Below are 12123 nucleotides of genomic sequence, written 5' to 3'. Positions count from 1 at the left end.
ATCTCTAAACTCTGTTGCTTTTTATAAGGCATCACTTTATCATAGAGATGTTAATGGAGTGATAAAACAGGATCCATAAATCTTTGGGGAAAGTCCTGGAAATTTCAGAAGTGAAAAAACTAAAAGGATACCTAGTAGCTAAAATGATGGTGAGCAAACCCCCTTTTTGTATTACCTGGACTGCTATGATGCTATAGAAGCCTGGAGATTAGGGTTGTCAGGCTTTTGGTTGGAGTTTATTAAGGTGGACTTGTGGCCCTAGCTAAAGCCCTTTGTTTGCTTTCTCAAGCATCAGGGGAGAAAGTGCAAGTTGAGGAACCATAGAACTAGGAAGATCTATGTGGTCTTTGTGGGACAGAGCTTTGAAAGGTGAGAGCACTGTTGACATGAATGCTGGAATACTTAATAATATTCCTGATTCATTCATTGCATCACTTAGAAAGCCTTCTGCTATGCAAATTTTAAATGATTGTGGAATTCATGAGCTGCATAATAGGCCACTGAATTCATAATATGGTCATATGTTAAAAGAAAGAATGAGGTGTGCCTTCCCAGAGGCATCCCATCCAAACTAATCACCACTTACTCTACTGCTAACAAACCTTGCATTAATACAGACTGTTTTGATGCTCTTTAGGGGGATGGAGATCATTTGGGATGTGTGGAATGTGAAAAGGTGTCTTGTTTTATTTCTGACAAAAATTTCTATTTTTGTGTAAATATTCAAATAATGAATAAATAAGGATTTCAAATCTTTAAAAGACAGCTATTGGAATTTTATGGTGAGGCACTAAAATAGTACTTGCCTTTTGTGTAGAATAATCATCATGGGTGATCATTTGTGGCTGAGTATGATTATCTTCCAGAGGTAGAGTCTTGGTGGTTGGTCTGTAAATGTTTGTAAAGACCTATTCTGGATCCATATGTGGTCTTTTACATTGAGGATATATATTTATAATGGACACAACAAGGATTTATTTGCTTGACATGCCTTCCTCTTGACGCATTTCTTCCTTTCACTCCATATTTGAGCCTTTCAAAATATACAATAGCTGTGAATACAAAATAAATTACTATTTGCATGGTTAATTTTCAGGTGCCTTCCAGATTACTTTGGTGAGCGTTGTGTTGAACAGTTTTTGAAGACACATAGGAATGATATTGAAGCACCAAATAAATCATCTGAAGTACTTGGTTCCATTTTGGGAGCCGTTTTTGGGCTTACAGTGCTCAGTTTTGTCATCATTGTCATCATTATCATAGTGCGGTAAGTAACATGCCAGGTCTATGGTTGGAGTTTATTAAGGTGGACTTGCAATTATTCAGCTGTGGGCCCTTCCACACTGCCCATTATCGCAGGATCTGATCCCAGATTATCTGATTTAAACTGGAATATATGAGTCCCCATGGCCAGATAACCTGGGATAAACAGATAATCTGGGATCAGATCCTGGGATATAGGGGCAGTTGGAAGGGCCCTGTCTGAGCAACCATAGTACAATAAAATTTACATAATTACATGGTATTTTAAATACATTAAAAATCTTTTTACAACACGGAGCTATAATAGTTATCCAGGAGACCACATACCAACTGAATGTTTTGTGGAAGCAAAGCTGAACAAAGTCATCGTAATGAAGTTGTATAGCCTCAATTAAATGAAAAAAATCATTAGTACAATTTTGCTAATGAAGGGTTGGCCTTCATGTAGAGCTGCATTTTTGAATCCCTTGTTGGGGCAATAACTTAATAATTATTTGAGAACATTGTTGACTTTGAAAGTTTATTATTTTAATCATCCCTTATGAGTATGTTGCAAATGCGTCAGAAGTGCTTTAAGTGAACAGGCAAGAAAAGACTGAATGTCCACCATTTATCAATTGAAGTTATGAAGTGCATTTCTCAGGTTGTGATCTCATTCAGATCTGCAGGTCCTGGGCAGTGATAATAAGGCAACATCATGATGAGTTGGATGCAAATCTGACCATTGGAGTGGATTTATTGAAACTAAAAGCTTACGTTAATCACAAGTACCTTTTTGGCAGTGATTTCCTTTTCCTTTTTGGTCATTTTAAAATTCAATTTTAACAGCAAAAACAACAATGCCTGTGCATATATAAACATACTTGAACAACAATTATATAACTAACTACATGATTTCTCTCAGAAACATACATATTTACTCTAGCATACATGTAAATCTAAAATACAAACACACATACATAAATTATTTTTAAAAGACGACTTCCTGCTTCACTTTTTTCAGTTTCTCTACAGTTTAAATTTTTTCACCTTATATCCAGCAAGTTCTTTATTTCTCCTTGTTTTTACATTAACAAATGCATATCTCAACTGTTTATTTCCAAACCTGTACATAAAGCCTTTTATAAATGGCACCCCATTGTATTTCAGTGTGATTTCCCCTGTCCTTGGGACTGCTAGCTGTGATGGGCAGGATCCCTGCTAACAATGCTTGATTTCACTTTCATGCTAAAGGTCTCTAGCAGAAAGTGGCCTCCGCATGGAGGCATTGCATATGGTGGTATAAACCAGCACCATCGCTCATTGTACACAAACATGACGTTGAGCTGTTTGGAGTCTAAATCTGAGAAAATTTGATTTTAACAACTGCCCCATGGCTAAACTTAAACTACAGTGCATTTTATATCAGTCATAGTAAGAATTTGTGTTAAAGTGGGTGAGATCTGATTTAATAGCGTGACATAAAACATTAGCTTACTCAAAACTTTGTGAATAAGCAGCAATGCACAATGCATTCTACAGTAAACATTAAAAATTAAGATGAATTGAGGATAATATTGGCCAGAAGTTGATAGTCTCTCCAAATGGCTAGTGACTCATGTCACTGATGTCATCCCCCACTCCTGCCATACCTTTCACTACTTGTACTGGACAAAATGATCTTGCATCTGATATTGGTAGAGAATGGTCTGATGAAAGGAAGCAATTCATATATTGTCTGCAATGATGCTGGAAACTAGCAGTACAATATCCAGCTAAGGACACCATTGTTTAGATGTCAATCTGAGTTAAAGGTAGATTTTCCAGAGAGAGTTAAGAACATCTCTCATAGCTTTCCTAGTCTGAAACAGGGAAAGGTTTAATTGTGCACATTGAGTTTCAAAAACTGTGGCTTTGATCTATGCTTTTTATAGGTATCAAGGTATTTTATGAAGTTTTTCATTGTTTATCCTATAATCCAGCATCTTGGTGATGTTGTGTTGCCATGGACAAGAGAAATGATCCAGCAGAAAATTCACCTATGAGTAGAGCTACAAAAGAACAGTATTGAGCTTTGGTTCATTTCCCATTCATTTCAGTATGGATACATGGGACCCTTTTTCACTGGATTGTGCCCTTGGTCCATAAACATTACCTGAATTTTTATTCCCATTTTAGCCTTCACGCTGAAATCTTTGCATTTCCTTTCCTGCTGCCTACCCTTGCCCACAAGCATTGAAGGCTGCCTGCCTTTAACTATAATATTAAATATATGGGTTTTTTTTAAACAAACTATTTAAAGTTGTTTGTTCTTGTTTGTTTGTTTTTTTCTTTTATTGATCTATCTGTATTCCCTCTGTAGTTCGAAACCCATTTTATGCTTACGTTTTTGGTAGGTTTGGGGAAATGAGTTTCATTTTTATAAATGTGTGTAATGGAGTCCAATATTTGTATTTAGAAAAAGATGTTCTAAATATGATGAAAAAGAGGAGAGGAAAAAGCTCCGACATGAAAATGCAAGTTCCAGCAATGGAGTTTAAAGAGAAGAAGAGGTAGGAGAATATTTTCCATTGTACATATTTGGGAATAAGTCTCATTGGAAAAATGGGTTTGCTTAAAGGTATAAGATGGTGTGTGTGTGTGTATGTGTCAGTATATATGGTACTTTCTTGAATTGGGGAGGTGGGGAATATATGTGTAGTAGTATTCTTTCTCCAGTTTTCTGTTGGCTGTTCCCTTCATGGTCCTCAATTAATGCTGGATTGTGACCCTATACCCATTTGTCTCTTCTTATTTATTCTGAGTAGATATATAATTGATTAAAAATTTAAATGTAATGGATAGAGTTTTATGAAACAAACTATTATAGTAGTCAAGAGGACAATAGAATTACAGGCATTCTCTGTTCATTAAGACATCTAGTTGAAGGATTATCATTTTGAGGTTGTTCCTTCATATTGGATTCAAAGTGGCTTGACTTAAATCATTAGCACATAATTTAAAATATACAAAAATTAAAGCAGAATTAAATACAAACTGCAGTTAAAATCTATCAAAACATATTCAAAGTTAAAACCACAGCACCCCCTGACTAGATCTTAAACACCTTCTTTAAAAGTCTGAATAAAAAGGTTTTAGTCTGCTGCTAGAAGGACAGCCGGGGGGCGGGGGGGCGTTCTGACTTCCCTGGGCAGGACAACGTACTTAAGATGGAGCACACAGCAGTGATAAAGATGAGTGAGGCCATTGGTAAATCTGTCCAAGAATGAACTGTCCAGACTAGAAGCAAATCTCACAAATTTCAGATCAGAAGTTTTCTTGACCCTGCTGCTTAGGATGCTTTAATAGAGATGGATGAACAATGACCAATTTTTGTGTGCAAAGCCTGTGGTTTATCTACCAACTCATGACCCTCACTGATAGATTTGTGAGAAACCAAGCTTTAGTTTATACAGGCGTTACAATATTTCATAGTTTTAACTCTCCTAAAATATGTTATTAATCATGAGTTACCATGATTTTTAAAAACTTCACATAATGTTTATTCCTTATAGGTGATGAACAAACTATTGCCGAAGCACATTTTATTCCATGGAGGCAACTTGTGGAAGAACATGAGACTGAGATCTTGTTTGCCCCAACATGGAAGAGAATACAGAGAGGGATGTTACATTCCCATCTACTGCCAATGGATGTAGAACATGCCACTGGAATTAACATCTGTAGTTTTCATAGCCACTGAGGAGCTTTGGAACACTGGAAAGTCTATCGAATGCTTATTGCCTTTGCAGACTTCCCTTTTTGCATGTACATCTGTCATCAGAGACTTGTTTACTGAGAGCGTTGACAGAAATGTGTGTGTGTGACAGAGAAAAAGTGTGTGTGTCAAGGAAGAGTGTATGACTGAGAAGGATGAGGAAAGAGAAGATTTTAGGAGATGCTCATGGTTACACAGAGGTTTTTAATTAAAAAAACTGACTTCCACACACCCTGAAAGGAGCAAGAAAGAAAGGAGGCTTTGATTAAGTATCTCACACTACTTAAAGAACTGGGACAAATGGCACAGGGTGTGCCTCCCTTCTCCCACACCTCCACCTCTGTCAGCTGGAGGTTTCCCACTGGCTGTGTGAAAAGGCAGCAGGCCAGGAGTGCCATTATTCACAACAGTCTACTTTTCATACCGGACATCCCATTTGAAGATACATGTGCAATTGTAGCATTTCCCAAGGTTTCTGCTGCTATAATTTTTAAACATGTATGTTGGAAGATCCAATAGATTATTTTAAAGACTGACAGATCTTGAAATATTAGTTGTTTTATGGTGATTTTGTGCTTTTGAGGGTATATTCTACTGCCCATCGTCTACAATGCATGAATACTAGACAGATGTTGGAATTATAACCTTAAGATTCCGAAGCTGAGGTGGAGGTAGAAGCCTGATGTCTTATGAGCAGATATATTAGGGCGTTTCGTTAAGATACACAGATGTACAATAATAGTGTTAAAGGTCCATATCTAATTGGAGACTACTCTGGATTTAAGCAGAGTGAACAATGAGCTCTACATTGGCATTCAGTGATTCAAGAAGCTCTTAGACAAAATATTGAGTAAAAACATCCTCAGTTTGACTCCTCAATTTACTCATGACCTCTCTATTGAACAAGTGAGCCTTCTGCCATCTCAGAGAAAATATACTTGAGCCAATATTCTGGGATCTGTTTCTTCTTAGTCTGCAGTCATCCTGATAGAAATGATCTCAGGGCAGGTTCTTAGTAAAATATGCCCAATTATAGCAAAGATAATCCACTATGTTTCACAGTCAAAATAAAATGAGAGATCAATATGATACTCAGCAACTTTAGTGTGGTTAAAAAAATGTAAATTTCCCAAGGGATTTTTGTTAAAGAACAGTATAAGATAACTTAAATTCAAAGTGTTGTCAAAGGCTTTAATTGCCAGAATCACTGGGTTGTTGTTAGTTTTTCGGCCTGTATGACCATGTTCCAGTAGCATTTTCTCCTGGAATGCTTGAAACAGAGGATACCCCCAGGCAATAAAGACCAGGCTACCTGTATGCAGATACTCTCACTGATTGACTTTGCAGATTCATGGCCACTCAATGATATTCAAGCATGCTAATTGCAACATTCACACTTACTTTAAACAGGCAAGAGTTCTTTCTCACACCCTGGACACTCCACTTGCTTCACTGTCAACAAAACCTCTGAAGATGTTAGCCACAGATGCAGGCGAAACGTCAGGAAAGAATGCTGCTGGAGCATGGCCATATAGCCCAAAAAATTCACAGCAACCTAACTTTAATTCAGCTTGGTGTCAAATACTTCTTGCAAAAAAGCACCTTAATTAACTCAATGCGTGTTTTTCAGTATTTCTCTTTAACCATAAACAACCGTTAGTTACAATTGCCTGTCTATTGCATTGTTGGTAACAAAAACAGTACTCAACACTGTTTCATGCTGTCTTTGTAAATATGTAAGTAGATATATTTTCTACCATTGTAAATAAGTGTTGCTGTATTTAATATTGTTCACATCACTCAAAAATCTATTTATAATTATTTTTTTACACAAATAGAACCACAGTCGGATTAACTTTTTATTGCTAGCTGGCATTTGTTAACTCTGAATTATTGTGGTCTTCTCAATCAGTTCCTTGCACAACAACACTAGGGTCATATATTGGAATGACAAACCCCGTATTGATTTTATATCAGTTCACTTGTCACAACCTACTTTGAAGGATCTCAGTGCTTGCCTTATTTAGTGAAGGTACTAAAGATTCCTAATTACTCATTCTCTTTCTCCTCTGTTTGCCAACTTCTGAAAGGGTGAGAAAAGAGAGATAATTGCTAGATCCATTTACAGTGTAAGTGTGCTCTATGTCACTGTTCATAAGAGAACTTAAGAGTTGGTGATGATTTCTAAACCCAATTTTACCTCAGATGGTTTTTTGTGTGTGTTTGTGTCAGGAGTGACTTGAGAAACTGCAAATTGCTTCTGGTGTGAGAGAATTGGCTGTCTGCAAGGACGTTGCCCAGGGGACACCCGAATGTTTGATGTTTTATCATCCTGTGGGAAGCTTCTCTCATGTCCCCACCTGGGGAGCTGGTACTGACAGAGGTAGCTCATCCTGCTTTCCCCAGGTTTGAACTGCCAATATGTCAGTCAGCAGTCTTTCCAGCACAAGGGTTTAATCCATTGCGCCACCGGGGGATGAAAAGAAATCACATGAGGCAGGCAAATCATGATTACAGCAGGACAAGACTATGGACTTATCATACGACATTGCTCCTCTTTCATGGCTCTCCCAGTGGGAAATAGCCTTGAACACATCTTTTACAAACACAATCCAATAATGACCTACTTTTGTAAAAGAAACATCTAACCGTCTCTCATCAGGAGTCTGGTGCGAAAGGAGTGAGAATGTCATGTGATACGTCCAAGGCAAAGACACTGTTGTCCTGCTGCAGCTGCAATTTGCCTGCCTCAGGTGATGAACTCTAGTTTGAGTAAGGGACCTGAATGTTTCTGCTTCCTTAAGCATCTTACTGACTTTACCCAATTTCAATGTAATTAGATTTTCACTAAATCTAAATGAAGCAGGAGAATAGGATAACAAATAAGGCAAAGAAGCCTGGAAGGATATTTCCTCCTGCCCAGCTCCCATTTATTTCATGGGGGTTTGTCTAGAAGAACTTCCACTGTAAGAAAAATGCCCAAGTGGGACCTGTCTTCCCTGTAGTGAAGCTGAAGGAGTTATAAGAATGGATTTACACTTTAAAAAATTTAGTTCAGTCAATGTGGGCTGAAACTTCCCCATAGCCATTATCCTGAGACTTCTTACCAGTTTGCTTGGTAGTCTCACCCTGCATCTCATCAGAATGACACTGTAATACAATGGTGCACCAGCCCTCTCTTGAAAGAGCAAGTCAAACAGGAAAAACAGAATATGGGCTGCTTAATTCAATGTGTCAACAGGATTGTCTCAGGGAAGCCACAAATAGCATTTAGAAATAATAGTTCTCCTCCCGCTGTCTGTTTTGGTCACACGTTGCTACCGGCTTGAGAGTGCCTCTCCTTTCAAGTGTGCCAATCTGGCTAAAGAGGCAGACTTTTCAAGTTTAGAATGCTTTCTTTCTCAGAGTCTAACTGATACTAACAAAACACAGTCATACCACTTCATCACATAACTTAAATTCCACTGAGTTCTACACTTAAAATCCGGTAATCCACTGGATTCACCACATTAATTTTGGTGAAAGTGTAGAATATAGCACTTTTTTAGTATTTTAAACGTTGAGGGCAGTCATTTTTTTAACATATCAGGAAGAGGTGAGGAAAGCTCACTTATAAAGTTTCTACTTTGCAAAAAAAAAAAAAGAGCCTTTTAGGGAACCTTTTTTCCCATCCTTCCCTGATTTGTCTGTGTCCTGTGTTGGAAGGGCCAGTGCTCTCTCTCTCTCTCTCTCTCTCCCTGCAGTTGGGAATTGTGGGAATTGAAGTCTAAAACACCACTAAAGCCCCTGCTGTAGTCTTTCCAAAGGGTTTCCCTCCCTCCATCCCTTCTCTCTCTCATCCTGCTGTTGGGAATTGTGGGAGTTGCAGTCCAAAACATCGCGAGAGCTCCGCTGTTGTCTTTCCAAAGGGTTTCCCTTCCTCCATCCCTTCTCTCTCTCCTTCCCTGCTGTTAGGAATTGTGGGAGTTGAAGTATCAAAAAGCACCGAGAGGCGTGGTGGGCAGGGGCAAATGTCTGCAGTGTGGAAACCTCTTCATTGAAAGAATTGCAAGACAACTGAGTGCACTGATAAAGTAAAATAGTGTGATTAAAAGGTAGGGGAAAACTCCACTTTATTACGAAATGGAGTTAGACTGAACTCTCTTCTTCCAAACACTTCCCAGCATAATCTGATGAAGTCCATAATGAATGTATTTGGGTGGAGGTAGACTCTCTAGAACTTTTCCCTTGTTACTCCCATCAGTTCCAGTGGCCAACACAGAAGACATCTACATGGACACTTAACCCCGCAAAGAGCAGGGGCAAAGGATCAGCTCTGTGGCAACTACACAATGCATGGAGCTGATTTGATTAAAGTGAACCCTGAACTGCAAAATTGCATGTTGCTCCAAAGTTCTCTGATAATTTGGAGCAACCATGAAAGCGTCTTCCTTTGTTCTTCCTCACCTTGTTCAAATTATCATTTTTGCATCTGCATGCCCAAACCAGAAAAGAGATCCATTGGATCATTCTGTTCTAATGAGAATGTTTTGCTGAAAATGATCATTTTATCTCGAAAGCTAAACTTAGGGCACTGAGTATGTTTAACATGGGGGGGAAGTCAGAGACCTGATATTGTAGACATTTTCAATTATTTAGATGTAGAGCAAGGCTTCCACTCATGATCTCTTTCCACCTGAGAATTTTTTACATGGCCCTATGTATATAGGTATATGAAATAGGTTTTTAAAATCTCAATGTTTACTGAAAATAAATCAGGATTTCCAAGGCTTGCTAAAAACAGGCTGATTCTCCTTTTTGAAGGCAAAACAGCTGAAGCATTTTCTGGAAACGCTGCACATTGTTACTAAGAGGTTTGTGTACATGGGTGGTGTTCAGAAACTTTTTACTGTTAGATTTTTTTGTGACCATTGACCTCAGGGGACCCCATTTGGGGCCAGAACCCACAGTTTAAGAAGCAGCAATGTAAGAGATGGGGGAAGAATGAAAAGACATATCTGTGTTTGTGTGGTATATCAATAAGCCGAGGGATCTGTAGCACCTTAAAGATGAAAGCGCTACAGGACTTCCATCTCTCAGGTCCTACTACACTGTCCTTATATCCCAGGATCTGACCCCAGATTATCTGTTTATCCCAGATTATATAGCAGTGGAGACATATCCATTTCAAAGCAGATGTGAATTATCTAATTTGATAATCTGGATTATATGGCAGTATAGAAGGAGCCTGAATCTCTAGTAAAAGGTAAAGGTTTCCCCTGACGTTAAGTCCAGTCGTGTTTGACTCTGGGGGTTGGTGCTCATCTCCATTTCTAAGCCGAAGAGCCGGCGTTGTCCGTAGACACTTCCAAAGTCATGTGGCCAGCATGACTGCATGGAGCACCGTTACCTTCCCGCCGAAGCGATACCTATTGATCTACTCACATTTGCATGTTTTCGAACTGCTGGGTTGGCAGGAGCTGAATCTCTAAGATGGTACAAAATCCCTTTGCATGTAGAAGATGGTGCAAGTTTTTTTTTTCCAGCTCCGCAGACCAAACATAAACCAATGGATTCGAATGTTAAAATAAGAGATCCCAACATAACAATTAGGACGTAATGTTTACTGTAAGACAGTTCTCAACCTGTGGGTCCTGCCCCCCCCAGATGTTTTTGGCCTTCAACTCCTAGTAATCCTAACAGCTGGTAAACTGGCTGGGATTTCTGGGAGTTGTAGGCCAAAAACATCTGGGAACCCCAAGTAGAGAACCATTGTTGTAAGAACTGTTCAACAAACTGCCTCAGATGGTTGTAGACTTTCTTTCTATGGAGGTCTTTAAACAGAGATTGGATGAGCATTTTTCAAAATACGTTAGATCAGTGGTTCTCAAACTGTGGGTCCTCAGGTGTTTTGGCCTACAACTCCCAGAAATCCCAGCAAGTTTACCAGCTGTTAGGATTTCTGAGAACTGAAGGCCAAAACATCTCGGGACCCACAGGTAGAGAACCACTATGTTAGATGGTCCTTTCAAACCCTTCCAGTTCTAAGCAGGCTTGTCTGTTCTCCCTTCACATAATTTCACATCAATTTCCAATTCCTTAAAAAAAAACAGCCCTGCAATATAACAACTTCCATTTCTTCAGTTGTTTCACTTCATTCTATTTCCAGTATTCAAGTCTACAAAGTTACCCAGTTCCTTCTGTATATCAATCTTATAATCATCTGTTCTGGTGATACATGCCAACTTTGTGGCATCAGGAAATTTCATTAACATACTCCTGTCTTTGATGCCAAGGCTATTAATTAAAATATTGTATAAGATAAATCCCATAATGAATTCCTGAGGAACTAGCTCAGTAACTTCTGTCTAGAGGGAAAATCCATGACTGCCTCTTTAACCATTTCCTGCCTCCTTTAAAAATACCTATAACAACTTCTGTTTTCTCTGTGAAATATCTGTTCATATAGCTACTGAATATTTAGAAAGTAAACACTTCAGGTGTACTTTTAAGTAGACAGATTCAAATTTGCATTAAAACACATTTTGAGACATTCACATAATATGCATAGACTTAGGCTGGATCTACACTGCCTTATATCCCAGGATCTTATCCCACATTATCTGGCAGTGTAGATTCATATTATACAGTTTGAAGCAAATAATCTGGGATCAGATCTTGGGATATAGGGTGTAGATCCAACCTCAATTCTAAAAATGACTGATTCAAGATTTGATCACACAAGCCCACTATTCCATTACATATAGCATAGATAATAGATACATACCACAGTGAGCATCTTCAATATTGCATTTCTCTTCGGTAGAATAATTGCACTTATTTGCTAATCTGTGGTCCCACAATCATACTTCCACACATCCTTGTAACTCTATACAAGGGTTTTCCTATTATTATTATTATTATTATTATTATTATTATTATTATTATTGGTATTATTATTGGTATTATTATTGGTATTATTATTGGTATTATTATTGGTATTATTATTGGTATTATTATTGGTATTATTATTGGTATTATTAACACAATTGTGTAATTTAAGCATTAAAAACTAAATAGGCAAATATATATATATGAAATACTAGCTGTGCCCGGTCACGCGCTGCTGTGGCGTAGTCCTAAGT

The 12123-nt window shown here is 38.2% G+C and overlaps 1 protein-coding gene across 1 annotated transcript in view; it reads left to right on the top strand.

Moving 5' to 3' along the window:
• areg (amphiregulin) overlaps positions 1–5537 on the top strand; it is a 24417-nt gene extending 18880 nt beyond the window's left edge. Inside the window, exons 4-6 of the mRNA XM_008113107.3 lie at positions 1097–1267; positions 3701–3794; positions 4797–5537. Coding sequence (XP_008111314.1) covers positions 1097–1267; positions 3701–3782 — 253 coding nt within the window. The 3' untranslated portion in view covers positions 3783–3794; positions 4797–5537. The remainder of the gene's footprint in view (positions 1–1096; positions 1268–3700; positions 3795–4796) is intronic.
• The last annotated feature ends 6586 nt before the right edge of the window (positions 5538–12123 follow it).

The sequence above is a fragment of the Anolis carolinensis genome, chromosome 6 (genome assembly GCF_035594765.1).
Source record: "Anolis carolinensis isolate JA03-04 chromosome 6, rAnoCar3.1.pri, whole genome shotgun sequence".
NCBI lineage: Eukaryota > Metazoa > Chordata > Lepidosauria > Squamata > Dactyloidae > Anolis > Anolis carolinensis.
This window is presented reverse-complemented; position numbering and strand designations above follow the sequence as displayed.